Genomic DNA, 16,890 nt, shown 5'->3' with positions numbered 1-16,890 from the left:
GCACGGAGGACCGGGAGGCGGCGCCGGGCGTCCCCGCGCTTCCCGCGAGATCCCGCTCCGTGTGCTCCGCCCCGATCGCCGCGCTCTCAGATCCCCGCGCCGCGGCACTTCCTGCCTTCCGCGCCCGCGCCTCCCACTCTCACCCGTGCTCGTCGCCTGCCGCCAGCCGCCCGGCGCCGCCCCAGGAGGTGCCCCCGGCCCGGCCGGGTCACCGCCCCGCCCGCCTCCCCGCGAGCCGCTTTGTCTCGGGCGGGGCGCGCGGGAGAGGCCGCCAAGTGCCCCCCGCCGTGGGCCCGGGCCCCCCGCCCCGGGGCGGCGGCGGCGGTGCCGGGCCCCGGGGCGGGGGGCGCGCCGGGATGGGCCCCAAGCGGCGGCAGCTGACGTTCCGGGAGAAGTCACGGATCATCCAGGAGGTGGAGGAGAACCCGGACCTGCGCAAGGGCGAGATCGCGCGGCGCTTCAACATCCCGCCGTCCACGCTGAGCACCATCCTGAAGAACAAGCGCGCCATCCTGGCGTCGGAGCGCAAGTACGGTGTGGCCTCCACCTGCCGCAAGACCAACAAGCTGTCCCCCTATGACAAGCTGGAGGGATTGCTCATAGCCTGGTTCCAGCAGATCCGCGCCGCTGGCCTGCCGGTCAAGGGCATCATCCTCAAGGAGAAGGCTCTGCGTATAGCCGAGGAGCTGGGCATGGACGACTTCACTGCCTCCAACGGCTGGCTGGACCGCTTCCGCCGGCGCCATGGTGTGGTGTCCTGCAGTGGTGTGGCCCGTGCCCGGGGACGAAACAGTGCTCCCCGGACCCCAGCAGCACCTGCCAGCCCGGCTACTGTGCCCTCGGAGGGCAGTGGTGGGAGTACGCCTGGCTGGCGCGCCCGGGAGGAGCAACCGCCGTCTGTGGCCGAGGGATACGCCTCCCAGGACGTGTTCAGCGCCACCGAGACCAGTCTTTGGTATGACTTTCTGCCCGACCAGGCGGCGGGGCTGTGCGGAGGCGATGGAAGGGCGCGCCAAGCCACCCAGCGCTTAAGCGTCTTGCTGTGCGCCAATGCCGATGGCAGCGAGAAGCTACCCCCTTTGGTGGCCGGCAAATCAGCTAAACCTCGTGCGGGACAAGGTGGCCTGCCCTGCGACTACACCGCCAACTCTAAGGGTGGTGTCACCACCCAGGCACTGGCCAAGTACTTGAAAGCCCTGGACACCCGAATGGCTGCAGAGTCTCGCAGGGTCCTGCTGCTGGCAGGCCGCTTGGCTGCCCAGTCCCTGGACACTTCAGGCCTGAGGCACGTGCAGCTGGCCTTCTTCCCTCCGGGCACTGTGCATCCCTTGGAGCGAGGAGTGGTCCAACAGGTGAAAGGCCACTATCGCCAGGCTATGCTGCTCAAGGCCATGGCCGCCCTAGAGGGCCAGGATCGCTCAGGCCTGCAGCTGGGCCTCATGGAGGCCCTGCACTTTGTGGCTGCAGCGTGGCAGGCAGTGGAGCCTTCGGACATAGCCACCTGTTTTCGGGAGGCTGGTTTTGGAGGTGGCCCTAATGCCACCATCACCACTTCCCTCAAGAGTGAGGGAGAAGAAGAGGAAGAGGAGGAGGAGGAAGAAGAAGAGGAGGAAGAAGAGGAGGAGGAGGAGGGTGAAGGGGAAGAGGAGGAGGAGGAGGAAGAAGGGGAGGAGGAGGAGGAAGAAGGAGAAGGAGAGGAGTTGGGGGAGGAAGAGGAGGTGGAGGAGGAGGGTGATGTTGATGACAGTGATGAAGAAGAGGAGGAAGAGGAGGAAAGCTCTTCTGAGGGCTTGGAGGCCGAGGACTGGGCCCAGGGAGTAGTGGAGGCTGGAGGCAGCTTTGGGGGTTACAGTGCCCAGGAGGAGGCACAGTGCCCTACCCTCCATTTCTTGGAAGGTGGGGAGGACTCAGAGTCAGATAGTGAGGAAGAGGAGGAAGATGAGGATGAGGATGAGGAGGATGAAGATGACGAAGATGATGATGAGGATAATGATGAGGTGCCTGTACCCAGCTTTGGGGAGGCCATGGCTTACTTTGCCATGGTCAAGAGGTACCTGACCTCCTTCCCCATTGATGACCGTGTGCAGAGCCACATCCTCCACTTGGAACATGATCTGGTCCACGTGACTAGGAAGAACCACGCCAGGCAGGCGGGAGTTCGGGGTCTTGGACATCAAAGCTGAGCCCCCTGGGCATAGCCATTGCCTGACCCAGAAGGGCAGCACCAGCCCTGGGGCAGAGAACTTGCAACCACTGTGGATGGAGCCAGAAGGGGGGAGCCCCAGGGCCTTTAGTAATGTTTCCCTGGCCCTGAGATAGGCCCAGGGGCTGAGGTCTGCCTCACTGCCTGCTTATTGCCTCTTTCTCAAAATCCTTTCCTCCCCATTTGCCCCTGGGCTAGGGGACCAGGTGGGGTGAGTGGGGAGCTGTCCGGTGCTACCACACCGTGCCATCAGTGGACTAGACCATAGTGGCAGCCAGGGATGGGCCCTGGAAGCTCCCGGCCGGAGAGTGCCTCTCCCCCTGCCGTCCACACCAGGTCTTCGGTGGGGGGGACCTCAAAGCCATTCTGGGAAGGGCTCCAGAGGAAGGTCCAGCCTGGGTCCCCACAAGGCTGGCAGCCCCACCCCCACCCCTGGGCCGCCTCAAGAAGCACAGTCTAACTCATGGCAGGCTCCTAAGCTTGCCTCTGCCTGCTTTCCACCTCCCTAATCCCTTCCTTTGGCCCAGTCCTTGTGACTTTGGCCCTTGGTTTTCTTTTCAGATTGGAGGTTTCCAAGAGGCCCTTCAGGGGAGTGATACTGGGTACCTCCCCTGTGGGCAGCTGCAGGCCCTGTGCCTCTCATCCCTCTCTGGCAGGGCCCCATCCTGGGCAGAGGGGCCTGGGGCTGGGCCCAGAGTCCAGCCATCCAGCTGCTCCTTTCCCAGTTTGAATTCAATAAATCTGTCCACTCCCCTTTTGTGGGGGTGAACGTTTTAACAGCCAAGGGTGCATCCTTCATGGTCTGGGCTTGCGTCTGTCTTGGGGGACACATGCTTTCCCTCTTCCCTTTGGTCCTTGCTCTGGTGGGACATAGAAGCAAGGGTTGAGAGGGTGGGTGGCCCTGATTGGGGTGAGGGGCAGCAGGAGCTGTCAACATCCATGTCTAAGAGTTATTTATAGAGACTTGGGAAAGAAGGGGTCTTCAGTGTACCCACCTAAGGGTAGATTTGAGGAAGCCTACACCTGCACTGCTTTGGGGTTAGAGAGAAGCTCTTGGTCACTTGGCTGGGGGCAGAAAAGAGGGAGCCAATAGTCTGTCGGGCTAAATCAGACAATATGCACCTGAGGACTAGACCCACCAAGGCTGGTTAAAGAAGATCCTTGCAAGAGTTGTACTAGAACAGAAAGTTTGTTCAGACAGCTCTTGTGGGTCAAGTTGGAGTTTGGAGGGGCATATGGAGAACCCTTTGATTTGCCTTTGGTGCCTTAGAGAGATGTTTTGTTTTTTGAGGTCTTTCCCAGGCTGCTCTCAAACTCCTGGTTCAAGTGATCCTACTCCTATACTCTCCTGAGTAGTTGGGATATAGGCATGCTGGTGGCACCTGGTTAAGGCCTTTCATTGATGGCCCTCTGCAAACCTGGTGGCCACCTTTGCAGACAGTGGTAGGAGGAAGGTGAACTTTTCTAGGAGCAAATTGTACCACCAAGAAGTTGATGCAGTGCCCTCCAGGGGCTCCCCTGTCCAAAAGTGAGGACAGGCCCTTTTCTGTCCTACACCTCCTGTTTTCAGGGCCCAGTACTTTTCTCCATAACCCTTCCTCATTGAAGCCCTCAGGCCCCAGAGGTTCCAGCCAGGGGAGGGCCTGAGCCTGAGTAGGGCAGGCAGCTCTGGGTCTCAAACCGGTTTTCCCACCCTGCCTGGGACTGGCACTTCACCTCTGGTTTCCTCCCAACCCCTCATCACCCCTTTGCTACCAAGTTCCTCTTCTCCCTACCCTGGAATGTTGGGTGGGGGATATTCTTTGCCTGCACTGGGTGTGGTTCCTCCCAGAAAGGCAAGGCCATTGTGCATCACTTTAAAACAGGAAGGTGGGGTGACTTCCACTTTTGGCCTTCTGCACTTTTGGCACTCCCCTCCAGGCCTTGGCTTTGAAACATAGTGACAACAAAAAGGACTTGAGATTATCCGTTGGCATCACCCCCATTCCTTTATCTGAACTCTGGAGGAGGAGACCAGGGAGCCAAAATCAAGCCCAATCTACCCCCCCCACACACACACACACACACATCCCATGTGCTCTGGAGTGAGTAGGAGGGAACAGTGGTGTTCTCCCCAAGTGACCCTGGCCAACTCGGGTCCCTTACTTCAAGTACTAACTAGGCAAATCACTTCCAGCTGTTTTTTGTCAACAAGAACACCTCTTGCTGGAACTGAGATGATCTCATTAGTGATCATACTGCTGATACTAATAGGGCCTTACAGTGTATCAGGCTTTAAACACTTTCCAAAGTGCCCACAAGATAGGAAAAACCATGACAAATAGGCATAGAGAGGTTTGGTGATGTACCCAAAGCCACACTTGTGTTAGAAGGAAGCTTTCTCCCCAGGCTGACCCTAGAAGTACTCCTTTACTGCTACCCTGTTCCTATTCATTAATGAGGGATCCATCTTCCTAACTCTTGTAGGGTTGCTAATCCATGGTTGAACAGCTCTTTGAAAGATGAGGAATGCAGATAGAGTAGCTCTTGCTTCTGTACCTGTAACCAATTCCCATTACCCCCAATTACCATACAAATACAGGTCTTTTGTAAATGTTAACATCTTTCCATTTTGTAAGTTCTTTTCTATTCATTATCCCACGGGGACAAGTAGGTGAGAACTGTCCCCATTTCACAAAGGAGCAAATAGGGTGATGGAGTTGAATGACTTGCTTAAGGTACTGACTTTGAACTCTGCTTTCTCTGGGAGTTTTGGTTACCTATTAAATGTCCCTCCAGAACACTGGTGGCATGAGGAAGTGGCAGTGGCCCTTTGAGTACAGAACTTTGGGAGGGAGCCAGCAAGGAAACACTGTCATACAGAAGTCAATCGCACAGCTCAGATGGGTAGCAGATTATTAACAGTACTCCCAAATGGAGGTGATTATTATTATGGCAATGCTTTCCTTCATTTAGGACTGATAGCTAAAGGGCACAGAAGGAGGATCCCAGCCCTGGGGATACTGGTGCCAGGGTTCTGGGGGCCTGTTCGGCTTTGGCAGATCTCAGAATGGGTCAGCAGGTGGTATGGGTGTAGAGGTGATGCCTTTTTGGAGAAAAAGAGAAGATAAGGACACCTAACTCTTTACAACTCTGGAGCCCAGGAAAGGGTAGCTGGAAAAAACTACAACTCCCAGAAGGCCCTGCTTCGAGGCGAGTCGGCAATGGTTGCCATGGTTTCAGAAAACAATATGGCTGCTCCCAGATGGGACGTAAGTCTTTGGGCTAGGGAGGCAGAGGCAGGTCTGGACGCCCGCAGTGGCGAGAGAGGAAGCGTTTGAGGGGTCGTGAGGCTGGGTCTGGACGCTGCACGATTGGAACGGCTTGACCTTGCTGGGCCCCAATGGCGAGCAGTGTGGATGAGGAAGCGCTGCACCAGCTGTACCTATGGGTAGACAACATCCCTCTGTCCAGGCCCAAGAGAAACCTCTCCCGGGACTTCAGTGATGGAGGTGTGCGCTCCTGTGTGTTTCTGCATATTCTGACCTGTATGGACGTGTGTAAGGGATCTGTGTGCTTACTGTATTTTTGATATTTGGGTAACTGTGGTGTGTGTGTATATGGGTGAGATCTACCTCCTGGGACTTCAACTGTGGAAGAGTACCCTTGTGTGTGTTTTCTATTTGTTTCTATGTGTGAACAATGTGTCTATGTGTATGTCCATCTGTTCTATCTGGTGTGCACATAGTGTGTGTGTGTGTGTGTGTGTGTGTGTGTGTGTGTGTGACTCCCTCCAGGGACTTTGATGACTAAGATACGTATCTATGTATGTATTTGTGCAGTGTATGTGTTTCCATGAGATTATGTAGTCATAGTCACAGAAATTATTAATCCCAGTAATGTCTTCTGGGATTTCAGGATGGAATATGCATTTTATATGTACATATTTGAGGAGGCCATGTACATATGTGACTCTGTACTTACATGTGTATTCTACATGTGCACCTATGTGTATCTGGCTTGTGGGTTTTTTTTTTTTTTTTACTTGTTTTTGGTTTTGTTTTGTTTTGTACTGAGGGTTGAATCCAGAGGCACTTAACCACCGAGCCACATCCCCAGCCCTTTTTAATATTTTACTTAGAGATAGGGTCTCACTGAGTTGCTGAGGTTGGCTTTGAACTCGTGATCCTCCTGCCTCAGCCTCCCAAGCTGCTAGAATTACAGGCGTGTGCCACTGCACTAGGCTGACTTGTGTTTTTGTCTTGCATGTCTATACATTCTGCCCTACATATATATCTGTAGTGGGATCTTACCACATGTCTCTGCTTGTATGAGTCTGTGATTCTCTCTGGAACTTTGGTGTTACAGTATGTGTGTCCATATGAATTCCTAGGGTAAGGCCCCATCCTCCTGAAGAGTTCTTAAGAGACTTATTCTGAGTTTTCCTATGCTCTGAGTTAACGGAGAAGGAATGCAGCTGAATCTTAAATCTGACTGATGATCTTTGTCTCTTCTTTGTTTCCCACCCTATTATCCTTCCCTTTTCTGCATCTTCCTCCCCACTGGGTTCAATCACTCTGCTGCTTTTTCTATCCCTCCCTTCTCTTCTCCCACCCTCTTCTCCCTTATTCATCCCCCCATCTTCCATGTCTGCTTTCACGGTTACTCCCACAGTCCTGGTGGCAGAGGTCATCAAATTTTATTTCCCAAAGATGGTGGAGATGCACAATTATGTCCCTGCAAACTCTCTCCAGCAGAAGCTCAGCAACTGGGGTCACCTGAACAGGTAAAACAATACTTGGATGCAGGAGTGGAACTCTTCAGCCCCAACCTGCCTGAGTTCCCAGGAAAGCTGCCCCAGCCTCTTCATCTCCTATGGGGTTTGTTGTTGTTATTGTTTATGATCTCTGCACTTTTAATTTCTTTTAAAATATATTTTAGTTGTTGATGGACCTTTATTTCGTTTGTTTGTTTGTTTATATGCGGTTCTAAGAATTGAACCCAGTGCCTCACACAAGTGCTCTACCACTGAGCCACAAACCCAACCCTCACTCTTAATATCTTAAGAAGAATGTTCACTTACTGTGGTCTTAACTGTCCAGGCTGGGACTGTTTTGACGGTAGGGTGGCAGGGCGAACACGACAGAATTCATCTGGTAATAAAATCAAGGAACTTTTCTATTGGGAAGGAGACAAAGAACCTTGGGACACCCAATCTCGGGCAGGGGAGGGTGAGGCTCAGATGGCAAGCCCTTCTACTCCCCCTGGGCTGCACACTCAGGATTAAGACAACCGTGCCCCGCCCCTTCTCCACTACTTTGATTTAATTCCCCGCAGGACCCAGTCCACCATCCCTATGTCTATCCTGTAGGAAGGTGCTAAACAAACTGAACTTCTCGGTACCAGACGACGTAATGCGCAAGATTGCTCAGTGTGCCCCGGGTGTGGTGGAGTTGGTACTCATCCCGCTGAAGCAGCGCCTGGAGGAGCGGCAAAGGCGCAGGAAGCAGGGCTCCGGTTCCTTACAGGTGGCACCCAGCTCGAATCTCTCCAAATGCTTTAGGGAGGAGAGGTTCCCAGGCAGGGAGAAGCATCGCCTTTGCGATGAGTGTGGGGGAGGGGTGCCTGGCCAAAAGACCTGATCTGGGGAACTGCGGAAGGGCCTAGGGGGCTTTTTGGGGGATGGGTGAGCTGAGACTCACAGTGGACCACTGGGATTCTTTCAGGAGCTGCCTCCCGCTGATGGCAGTGGCTACTTGGATGTGGGTAAGGTGGCCTTTCCTCCTTTCTTCTCAGAAAGGTCTTCCTGACCTTCCTATGGCTTGCAGAATCGGAGGGGAAACAAAATAGAGCTACAGCAATGTCACTCCTCCATTTGCCTTGTCTCAGATGTATCCCAGAAGACACGAGGGGAAGGTGCACCAGAACCCCAAGGAGGAGAGCAGCTCAGGTAAAGAAGCTGGAAGCAGTGTGATCTCAACAGGCTGGGTAATCTCCCCACTCGGGCTGGGGGACGGTGATTGGGTGTGGAAAGGTGGGGAGGGGGAAAAGGGGAGAAGGGGAATAGTGAACGCCCGGCCCAATACACTGGAAGGGTGAGGGTGGAGCCCAAGGTCCAGGCCTTCGCTAAGATGCTTCCTACCTCAGGGTGGGGCGGCTGCCGGCACCCCGGCCTCCTGGGTATAGCCAGGAGCTGCAGGGCGACCCAAGCTTCGTCCTTCAGATTGCTGAAAAGGAGCAGGAGCTGTTGGCCTCGCAAGAGACTGTGCAGGTGAGGGCAGGAGACCGTGTAGGTGAGGGCGCACTGGGAAGCCTTAGGGGGTTAGGGGCTGCAGAGTCGGGGCAGGACAGCCAGTGGCTAGGTTTGATTTGTGTGCGACGCCCACCCAGGTCCTGCAGATGAAGGTGAGGCGCCTGGAGCACCTGCTTCAGCTCAAGAACGTGCGCATCGAGGACCTTTCCCGGAGGCTCCAGCAGGCGGAGCGCAAGCAGCGGTGAGCTGCGCCTGAACGTCCCACTATGGGTCAGAGCCCAGACGTCGCGACCCACCCACCCAACAGCAGACGCAAGATTGGGAGGGCGGAGCCAGCTGCTCGGCCCTTGTACCTCTCTCCCTGGGGATGGGAGTGAGCGTAGGGGCGTTAGGACTGGAGCCCTAGGAACCGAAGTTCGCGACTGAGCCGCCTCCTTACACTCCACCCGGGCCAGGAGAATGGACCGCTTTCCAGAGCCCAGAAGCCACGTGCGGAGACCAAGCGTGCCCACCAAAGCAGTGCCCAACACCTGGGGTCCCGCCTTGGAACTCCAGGTGTTGGGCCCTAAGAAGCCGTCTCTTGGTTCAGTCCACACCCCCAGACCCAAGTCACCGCCCAGCTCTGAGGCCAGCGACGTCTTCATCCAGACTAGTTCTCCATGGCCTCAGACACACGGGAAATTGGCCTTAGAAACCGAGTGGCTCCAATGCCCCTCCTGGGTGCTCACCTGGGACCCATCTCGAGGCTGGAGACCGAAGCAGCTGGAGAGGAAGGTGTGATGAGTGGGAATAGCCAGAAATAGGAGACACATCCGTGGGTGCCTATAGCAGTCTCCCTCCCAGCCCATCGGGTACTGTCGGGTGTGCCTGGGGTGTGTCTGTGACAGGGCTGCCCTCATTAAAGGTGGTGTTGTGCTTTCTTTCCTGTGCCTGCTTTCTCTTTCTGCCTGGATCCCTGAAGGCAGCAAATCTCCGCCCCTACCTTGTCCTCCACTCTGCCACCCTCTATCCCCCTTCAGTGAAAGTGTCATGAACCCAGAATGGGTCTCATGGGTGGTGGGTCCTGTGTATTCACTGCTTGGTATATTGAAGAGATCACCAAGGGTCAGGTTTTTTTTTTTTTTTTTTAAGGAGAATTTTTTAATATTTATTTTTTAGTTTCGGTGTACTCAACATCTTTATTTTTATGTGGTGCTGAGGATCAACCCAGCGCTCCGCACATGCCAGGCGAGCGAGCTACCACTTGAGCCACATCCCCAGCCCAAGGGTCAGTTTTTGTGAACTATGACAGCCTGATTTCTAATCCTGGCTTAAATGGACCCCCAAATGTATACCTTCACAGTGTCCTGCAACTTTGTCCAAACCCAACCCTAAACCCAGGCCTCAGATTCTCCCCAACTGTGGCCACACCCTTGCCCTCAACTGCCCATGGACTGACCCTTATCTTGGCTTTCTGTATGATTCCTGACTGTGCACACACTGCCCAAGTTCTATGGACTGAGGCCAACTTTATTCCCAACACTGACCAAGACACCAGGGCCTTGGTATGACCTTAACTCTGATGATTTGCTGACTACCAATAATGTGGAACATTTGTAAATCCTGAGTTATAGCAATTCCATTCCTAGGCACATCCCCAGGGGAAACTTAAAACTGTTGTGTTCTGTGTTCTGAGAGATAAGTTACAGCAATATTCATAGCAATGCTCCAATGGCAACAATAAAAAATAACCTGTACTAGTTATCACCATATAATAAATTGCCACTAGAGATTTAAAACAAAACATTTGTTTATTTTTTAAAGAGAGAGAATTTTTTAATATTTATTTTTCTTTGGTTTTCGATAGACACAACATCTTTATTTGTATGTGGTGCTGAGGATCAAACCCAGCGCCGCGCGCATGCCAGGCAAGCACGCTACCGCTTGAGCCACATCCCCAGCCCAAAACAACACATTTATTATCTCACATTTTTTGGGGGGTTAAGAGTCTAGGCACAGCTTTGCTGGGTCCTCTGCTTCAGAGTTTCTTACAAGACTGTACTCCAGGTGTCAGACAGAAGGGTCAACAGGGGAAGGAGCCATGCTCTCTTGATTGTGGACAGAATCCAGTTCCTTGTAGGCTATTGGACTGAGCTTTTCAGTGTTTTGCTGGTTGCTGGTAGGTGACTGCCCCCATTTCCTTGCCATGTGGCCATCTCTGGCATACTAGCATACTTCATCAAAGCCAATAAGGGAGAGAGCAAAGAGTGAGCTAGTGGGATGGAAGTTTACAATGTTATCTAATGTAACCAAGGGAGTGACACCTCATCATATTTTTTGCCTGACATCTGTTTATTAGATGAAAGACACTGGGTCCAGCTAACATTCAAGGGGAAGGGTACATATGGGTATGAATACCAGGCAGGAATCATTGGGAGCCAGATTTCTTCCTTGTGGTAATGAAGGGACAAAAATCAAGGATAGTGGTTCCCTCTAAGAGGAAGCAAAGGGAAGAGATGAAGCATAGGCATTGGTATAAGTTATTTGTAATAGTTTAACTCTTAGAGCAGGTTGATAGGTATTCACGGTTATTTATGGACAAACAGGAAGAGTTTCATGAATCAGGATTATATTTAGCCAAATTCAGTAACATTAAAAACATTTAGGGCTGGAGTATAACTCAGTGGTAGAGCACTTTCCTGGCATGGGCAAGGCCCTAGGCTCCCCTAGCACTGAAAAAAAAAATCAATGAATGAATGAAAATCAAAATTGGTGACTACTCCTTTGGTATGAGCCCCATCCCTAAGCTCAGCAGGGACTTGGGTTCAAACACTGATTTTCTACCTAATCAAACTGTTGTGTTCTGTGTTCTGAGAGATAAGTTACAGCAATATTCATAGCAATGCTCCAATGGCAACAATAAAAAATAACCTGTATTAGTTATCATCATATAATAAATTGCCACTAGAGATTTAAAACAACACATTTGTTTATTTTTTAAAGAGAGAGAATTTTTTAATATTTATTTTTCTTTAGTTTTCGGCAGACACAACATCTTTATTTGTATGTGGTGCTGAGGATCAAACCACTAGCTTCTCCCACACACTGACCACAGTTCTAACACTCTTTTTAGTCAACATTAGATTTCCAGAGTTCTATTCTCTAAAACTTCCATTCACTTAACCGTATGTATAGGCTCCTATATGTGATACTAGTAGTCATAGCTTATATGAAGAATCTGAGGAAACATCAGTTGGGCAGATTATGGTTCTGCCTAGCAGGAGCACAGTGGCCCTAGAATACAAGTTCGGTGACTGGGTTGTGCCCTAAAGAATCTGTTGGCCTCTCCATGACAAAGGTTGGGCTGGGTCTAGGAGGCTCTTCTTCCTTGAGACCCTTCTACCCCTGTTATCAGATATACCTGAGACTGTACCAACCCACAGTTATATCTCCCAAGAACCACAAATCAAATCCCAGAAGCAATTGGAGGATTTTGCTAAATGTCTCTTGGGGATATTAAAGTAGATTACATCTTACATTATAGCTCTATAACTCTTCTTTAAATATCTCTCTCATTCCCAAAATTCCCCTTGGACAGCCAATGCTGTCTCTCCCATTTCTGACCCCCACTAATTCTAGTTTCCCTGGTTAATTCATTGATTGATTCCCCAAATGTTTATTGAGTGCATATGATGTGCCAAATGCCAGGAACACCAAGAAAAGTATAAAATAGTGTTCACAATCCTGTGGGAGAGAAAGGCATGAAAAGAGTATCCAGAATTTGTTATTTAAGTTGAATGCAGTGGTACACACCTATAACCCCAATGACTCAGGAGGCTGAGACAGGAGGATTGCAGGTTTGAGGCCAGCAAGACCCTATCTCACGTGTCAAAATGCACGTATAACCAATTAGAACAAATTTAAAAAACAAAAAAAAGATTGTATCTCAAAATAAAAAAATAAAAATGGCTGTGGTTGTAGGTCAGTGGTAGAGCATCCCCCTGGGTTGGGTTCAATCCTCAGTACCAAAAAAAAAAAAAAAAAAAAAAAAGAAAAAAGAAAAGAAAAAAGAAAAAGTTCTATTGTCTATCCTAAATTTACTTTGTCAGTCCTCTACTTCAGAAAGCATTTATTTCCAGGCTTTTGATATTAATAATGCAACAATGAATAATCTTATATATTAGTATATTTAGTATTGTACATGAATATATATGTATGATAAATTCTAGAAACAGGATTGGTTGGTTAAAAATATATGCATTTGTAATCTTGATACTATGAGATTGTCCTGCAGAAGGACATGGCTCATAGTAGAGGCTGAAGACTGGTGGCCTGTTGCCATGCTTTGACTTGCATGGTGTAGTATTTTTATAAATTAAATGCTAATTTTTATGTTGATGAAGATGTGAAGCAACTAGAACTCTCATACTCTGCTAATGGGAGTGTCAAGAATTACATTTCAGAAATGTTTGGCAGTTTCTACAGATGCCTATGCTATCATTTATGGTTTAATCAGTAGTAGAAGGGATTTCTTATAGGGATTTGACTAGATAATTGTGGAAGTTGTTTAAAGAGTCTCCAATCTCTGTAACACTTTTGTTTTTGCACCTAATTCTGGAGCTTAAAGTCTACAAGAAGGCCGATGGGAAGAAGAATATAAGGCAGGGGAATGAAAGAACACACTGGAATCCACAAGCATAAGCTGGAAGGCTTGAGGACAAACTGGAACTCATGTCAGTTCTCACTGCCTCTAATCTGGATGTGAATAAACTGCAGAAGCAGCTGGCCCCCTTTGTCATCTGGCCCAGGAGTCAGAGAAGTGAAAGAGGACCCAGGGAAGGTGTAAGTTTGCAGGCCTAACTGCTATCCCATGTCAATGAGGTAAAGCTGCAGATCAGCAACAATGTGTGTGGGCGACAAAGCTCCAGCCTGGAGCTTGCAAATGTCAAATTTGGTATTGTTTTTTTTTTAATATTTATTTTTCAGTTTTTGGTGGACACAACATCTTTATTTTATTTTTATGTGGTGCTGAGGATTGAACCCAGCACCCCGCGCATGCCTGGCGAGCGGGTTACCGCTTGAGCCACATCCCCAGCCCCTCAAATTTGGTATTGTTGCTGCTTTCCTTTCATTCTTCAAATCTCATGCAAAAATGTCTGTCATGGCCCACATGGCCCACCTTAATTGGAAACATATATTAAAGAGAATTTTTGAAACAGTTTACTCTAGCTAAATTGACATATTATAAAACAACACAGTTATGTCCCAGCAATTCCATTTCTAGATAAATAAGCAAGAGAAATGCACACATACATTCGCTAAAAGACATGTACTAGGCTATACAATATATTATTATTTTTAAACTTTAAAAAATATTTATTTTCTAGCTTTCGGTGGACACAACATCTTTATTTTATTTTTATGTGGTGCTGAGGATCAAACCCAGTGCCCCGAGCATGCCAGGCAAGCACGCTACCGCTTGAGCTATATCCCCAGCCCGAATATATTATTTTTTGTTCTTTTGTTCAATATTGTGAGAATTATCCCTGTTGTTGCATGTATTCAGTATGATGATGTCACTGATAGGTAATATATCATTGTACAAATATAGTGCAATTTATCTATTCATTTTATTATTGGTATACATTTGGTTATTTCTAGTCTGGGGCTATTATAAATGCAACCATGAATATGTGTATACATGTATTCTGGTATATAATTGAGAGGAATTACTGTGTAAAAGTGGGCATATATCAATTTTTTTAAGAGAGAATGAGAGAGAGAGGGGGACAAAGAGAGAGAGAGAGAGAATTTTAACATTTATTTATTTTTTCTTAGTTCTCAGCGGACACAACATCTTCGTTTGTATGTGGTGCTGAGGATCGAACCCGGGGCCGTAAGCATGCTAGGCGAGCGCGCTACCGCTTGAGCCACATCCCCAGCCCCGGCATATATCAATTTTATTAGAATCTGCCAAGTAGCTTTCAAAAGAGGACACAGTTTTTTTATTAAAAATAATAAGAATCAGGCTGGGTATAGAGCTTAGTGATTGTTTTAGTCAGCTTTTTTGTTCTGTGACCAAAAGACCTGACAAGAACAATTTTAGAGGAGGAAAATTTATTTGGTGCTCACAGTTTCAGAGGTCTTAGTCCATAGATGATTTATTCAATTCCTCAGAGTTTGGGATGAGGCAGAACACCGTGATGGAAGTGTGTGGCAAAGGAAAGCAGCTGGGAACATGGCACCAGGAAGCAGAGATAAAATTACAAAGGCACATCCCCAGGGGCCCACCTCCTTCAGCCACAACCTATCTGCCTACAGTCACCCCCAAATTAATCCTATCAGGGGATTAATTAACTGATTAGGTTAAACTTCACATGTTCCAATCATTTAATCTCTAAATTCTCTTGCATTGTCTCACATATGAGCTTTTGGAGGATACCTAATATCTAAACCATAACAGTGAACAGTGATAGAGTACTTGTCTAGCATGTGTGAGGCCCTGGGTTTGATTCCCCCATCCCATCATCCAGAATTACTGTTTGGAGCTGGAGTGGGTGTTTTCCATGTTCTTCATCTGTTCTTCTAACCTGGAGTTACTCCTAGTTCCTTCCCATACTGTCTCCATCTCTAGGGAGCCTGGTAGGGGCCTGTGGCTTTCCTTTTCAGAGTCATTTAGTTCAGTTAACACTCTATGGACAGGAAGCCCTCAGACCTGGATACCACTCTGACGTTGGCAGGGCCTCTTTTGGTACACAGGCTCATTGGGCAGAGATGGTGCAGCCATGTAACTTCTACCCTAACTTCCTTCTGGCACCAAAAGTTTTGCTTTCTTCTGAAGACTTTCTGGAACTGTGTGGCCTTCCCCAGGAGCATGTAGTATCTCCAGCATGGGCAAGTCTGTATTGTAGATCCTCCCAGTTATCCAGACAGTCCAGGGTCTGGAAGTATGAGGATTGTTTGGCAGAAAAAGGAGACCACAGTTGTTTTTATGTGGTGTCCCTCCCCACTAAGCTGGGGATACCTTCCATTTCACAGAACCTGGTACAGTAACTTGCCCATCATACATTCAGTAAATATTTGTTGAAAGGAGTTGACAATTAGGAAATGGCCCCAGGCAGTAGGGAGCAGCTAGTCTGTGTTTGGGAGTCTATACTAGACATGACTTTTCAGGTGGGAGGATACCATAGGAGGGGAAGGATTCATGAAATCAAATGTCAGCACAGACCCAGGAGTTAAAAATAAACATGAGAAATAGAGATTGATAGGATTTATGGTAAATTGATGTGTCCTAAAGTGGTAACTACCACTCAGCATCAGAATTTGGTGCCAGGCTGTAATGACTCCATGTTATTATTTCAAAAGAAGTCTGGAAATCAGATTCTTTTGCAAGAAAGGGAAGGAGGAAGGGGGAGGAGGGGAAGAATTATTTTTAAAGCCTCATGTAGGTTAAACAAAATACATCTGCAGACTACTCTGGGCCCACTGTCTGCCAAGTTGAAAAAAAAAAAAAGAATACATTGCAGGGATGGGGGGGGGTTAGGTATTGGGAAGGAAGGGTGGGAATTGGTAGCGAGTGGAAAGGAATGGATGAGCTGAGACCACAATGTGGAAAACTCCCAAAGTCTGCGCTGGAAGACTGTGTTCTCAAAGGCCAGAGAGCTCACGCACGAAATCACCCAAAATGCTGAAGTTTGAAGCTCAGCTGGAGACAGTCCCGGAGGACGCAGCATTTTAGAGGAATGGGAGGACTCGATGGAAACAATAGCTCAGAAAGATTATTTTTCAAAAGTGTACGGATCAGAGACCAGGAAAGTTAGGGGCCACAGGGATCCAGCGGGAAGTGGCTTCTTTAAGTTTCTTCAAAGGGGGCTGGGGATGTGGCACAAGCGGTAGCGCGCTCGCTCGCCTGGCATGCGTTCGGCCGGGGTTCGATCCTCAGCACCACATACCAACAAAGATGTTGTGTCCGCCGAGAACTAAAAAATAAATATTAAAAATTCTCTCTCTCTCCTCTCTCACTCTCTCTTTAAAAAAAAAAAAAGATTCTTCAAAGGCAGTGACCTTAGCCCTTCAGAAAGGAAGCTGGCCCTCAGTTGTTAAAGCCCTCTCTCCTAGTTATTTTGGAAGGAAAAGGCTGCGTGCTTTAGATGGTTCATTCACTGGTACTTTAGGGAAATTATTCCCGTCAGCAGAAATGGGAATAGGGTGTTCATGGATACGGCTAGAACCTCTGAGGACCCGGGGGCCACGCCTCCGGTTCCTCAGCGCTGTGGAGTCGCCCACGTGCTACCCCCGCCAGGCTAAGCGAGGCGCATCCCGCTGCCATGGCGACCGCCTCCATGGAGACCGGGAGCAGAGGCTGCGGTCCCCGGGGGCGCCCGCAAAATCTCCCAACCCCCCATGCCGTGTGCCTTTGTTCTGAAGCTTATCTGGGCTGGGCCAGGCTCTCGGGACGCGTCTCCAGTCCGCTCGG

General features: G+C 49.4%; 2 protein-coding genes across 6 annotated transcripts; both read left to right on the top strand.

Moving 5' to 3' along the window:
- Positions 1-80: 80 nt before the first annotated feature.
- On the top strand, positions 81-2,982 carry CENPB (centromere protein B). The gene has a single exon (XM_081289786.1). The coding sequence runs from the start codon at positions 357-359 to the stop codon at positions 2,181-2,183; it is 1,827 nt and encodes a 608-aa protein (XP_081145912.1). The 5' UTR covers positions 81-356; the 3' UTR covers positions 2,184-2,982.
- A 1,694-nt stretch (positions 2,983-4,676) lies between these two features.
- SPEF1 (sperm flagellar 1) lies at positions 4,677-9,355 on the top strand. Of its 5 annotated transcripts, none has more exons than XM_081289790.1 (8): positions 4,677-5,694; positions 6,857-6,968; positions 7,554-7,710; positions 7,909-7,948; positions 8,072-8,132; positions 8,330-8,453; positions 8,573-8,676; positions 8,891-9,355. In XM_081289790.1, exons 1-8 carry the CDS (start codon positions 5,586-5,588, stop codon positions 9,213-9,215), a joined length of 1,032 nt encoding a protein of 343 aa, XP_081145916.1. In that variant the 5' UTR covers positions 4,677-5,585; the 3' UTR covers positions 9,216-9,355. The 5 variants fall into 5 exon arrangements, with proteins under 5 accessions (XP_081145916.1, XP_081145920.1, XP_081145918.1 ...); XM_081289792.1 differs by having other exon boundaries at positions 5,674-5,694; positions 6,940-6,968; XM_081289791.1 differs by having other exon boundaries at positions 5,674-5,694; positions 6,937-6,968.
- The last annotated feature ends 7,535 nt before the right edge of the window (positions 9,356-16,890 follow it).

Source organism: Spermophilus citellus, assembly GCF_964194105.1.
Source record: "Spermophilus citellus genome assembly, chromosome: 4".
Taxonomy (NCBI): domain Eukaryota; kingdom Metazoa; phylum Chordata; class Mammalia; order Rodentia; family Sciuridae; genus Spermophilus; species Spermophilus citellus.
Note: the sequence above shows the minus strand (reverse complement) of the source record. Positions and strands in the feature narration are given on the sequence as shown.

Excerpts from the sequence above, each read along its gene's own strand:
- CENPB (XM_081289786.1), top strand. The coding sequence starts at position 357 with ATGGGCCCCAAGCGGCGGCAGCTGACGTTCCGGGAGAAGTCACGGATC.
- SPEF1 (XM_081289790.1), top strand. The coding sequence starts at position 5,586 with ATGGCGAGCAGTGTGGATGAGGAAGCGCTGCACCAGCTGTACCTATGG. Across the intron at positions 7,711-7,908 it reads AGGGCTCCGGTTCCTTACAG|GAGCTGCCTCCCGCTGATGG; the intron begins GTGGCACCCAGC and ends GGATTCTTTCAG. Across the intron at positions 8,133-8,329 it reads CAAGGAGGAGAGCAGCTCAG|GGTGGGGCGGCTGCCGGCAC; the intron begins GTAAAGAAGCTG and ends TTCCTACCTCAG.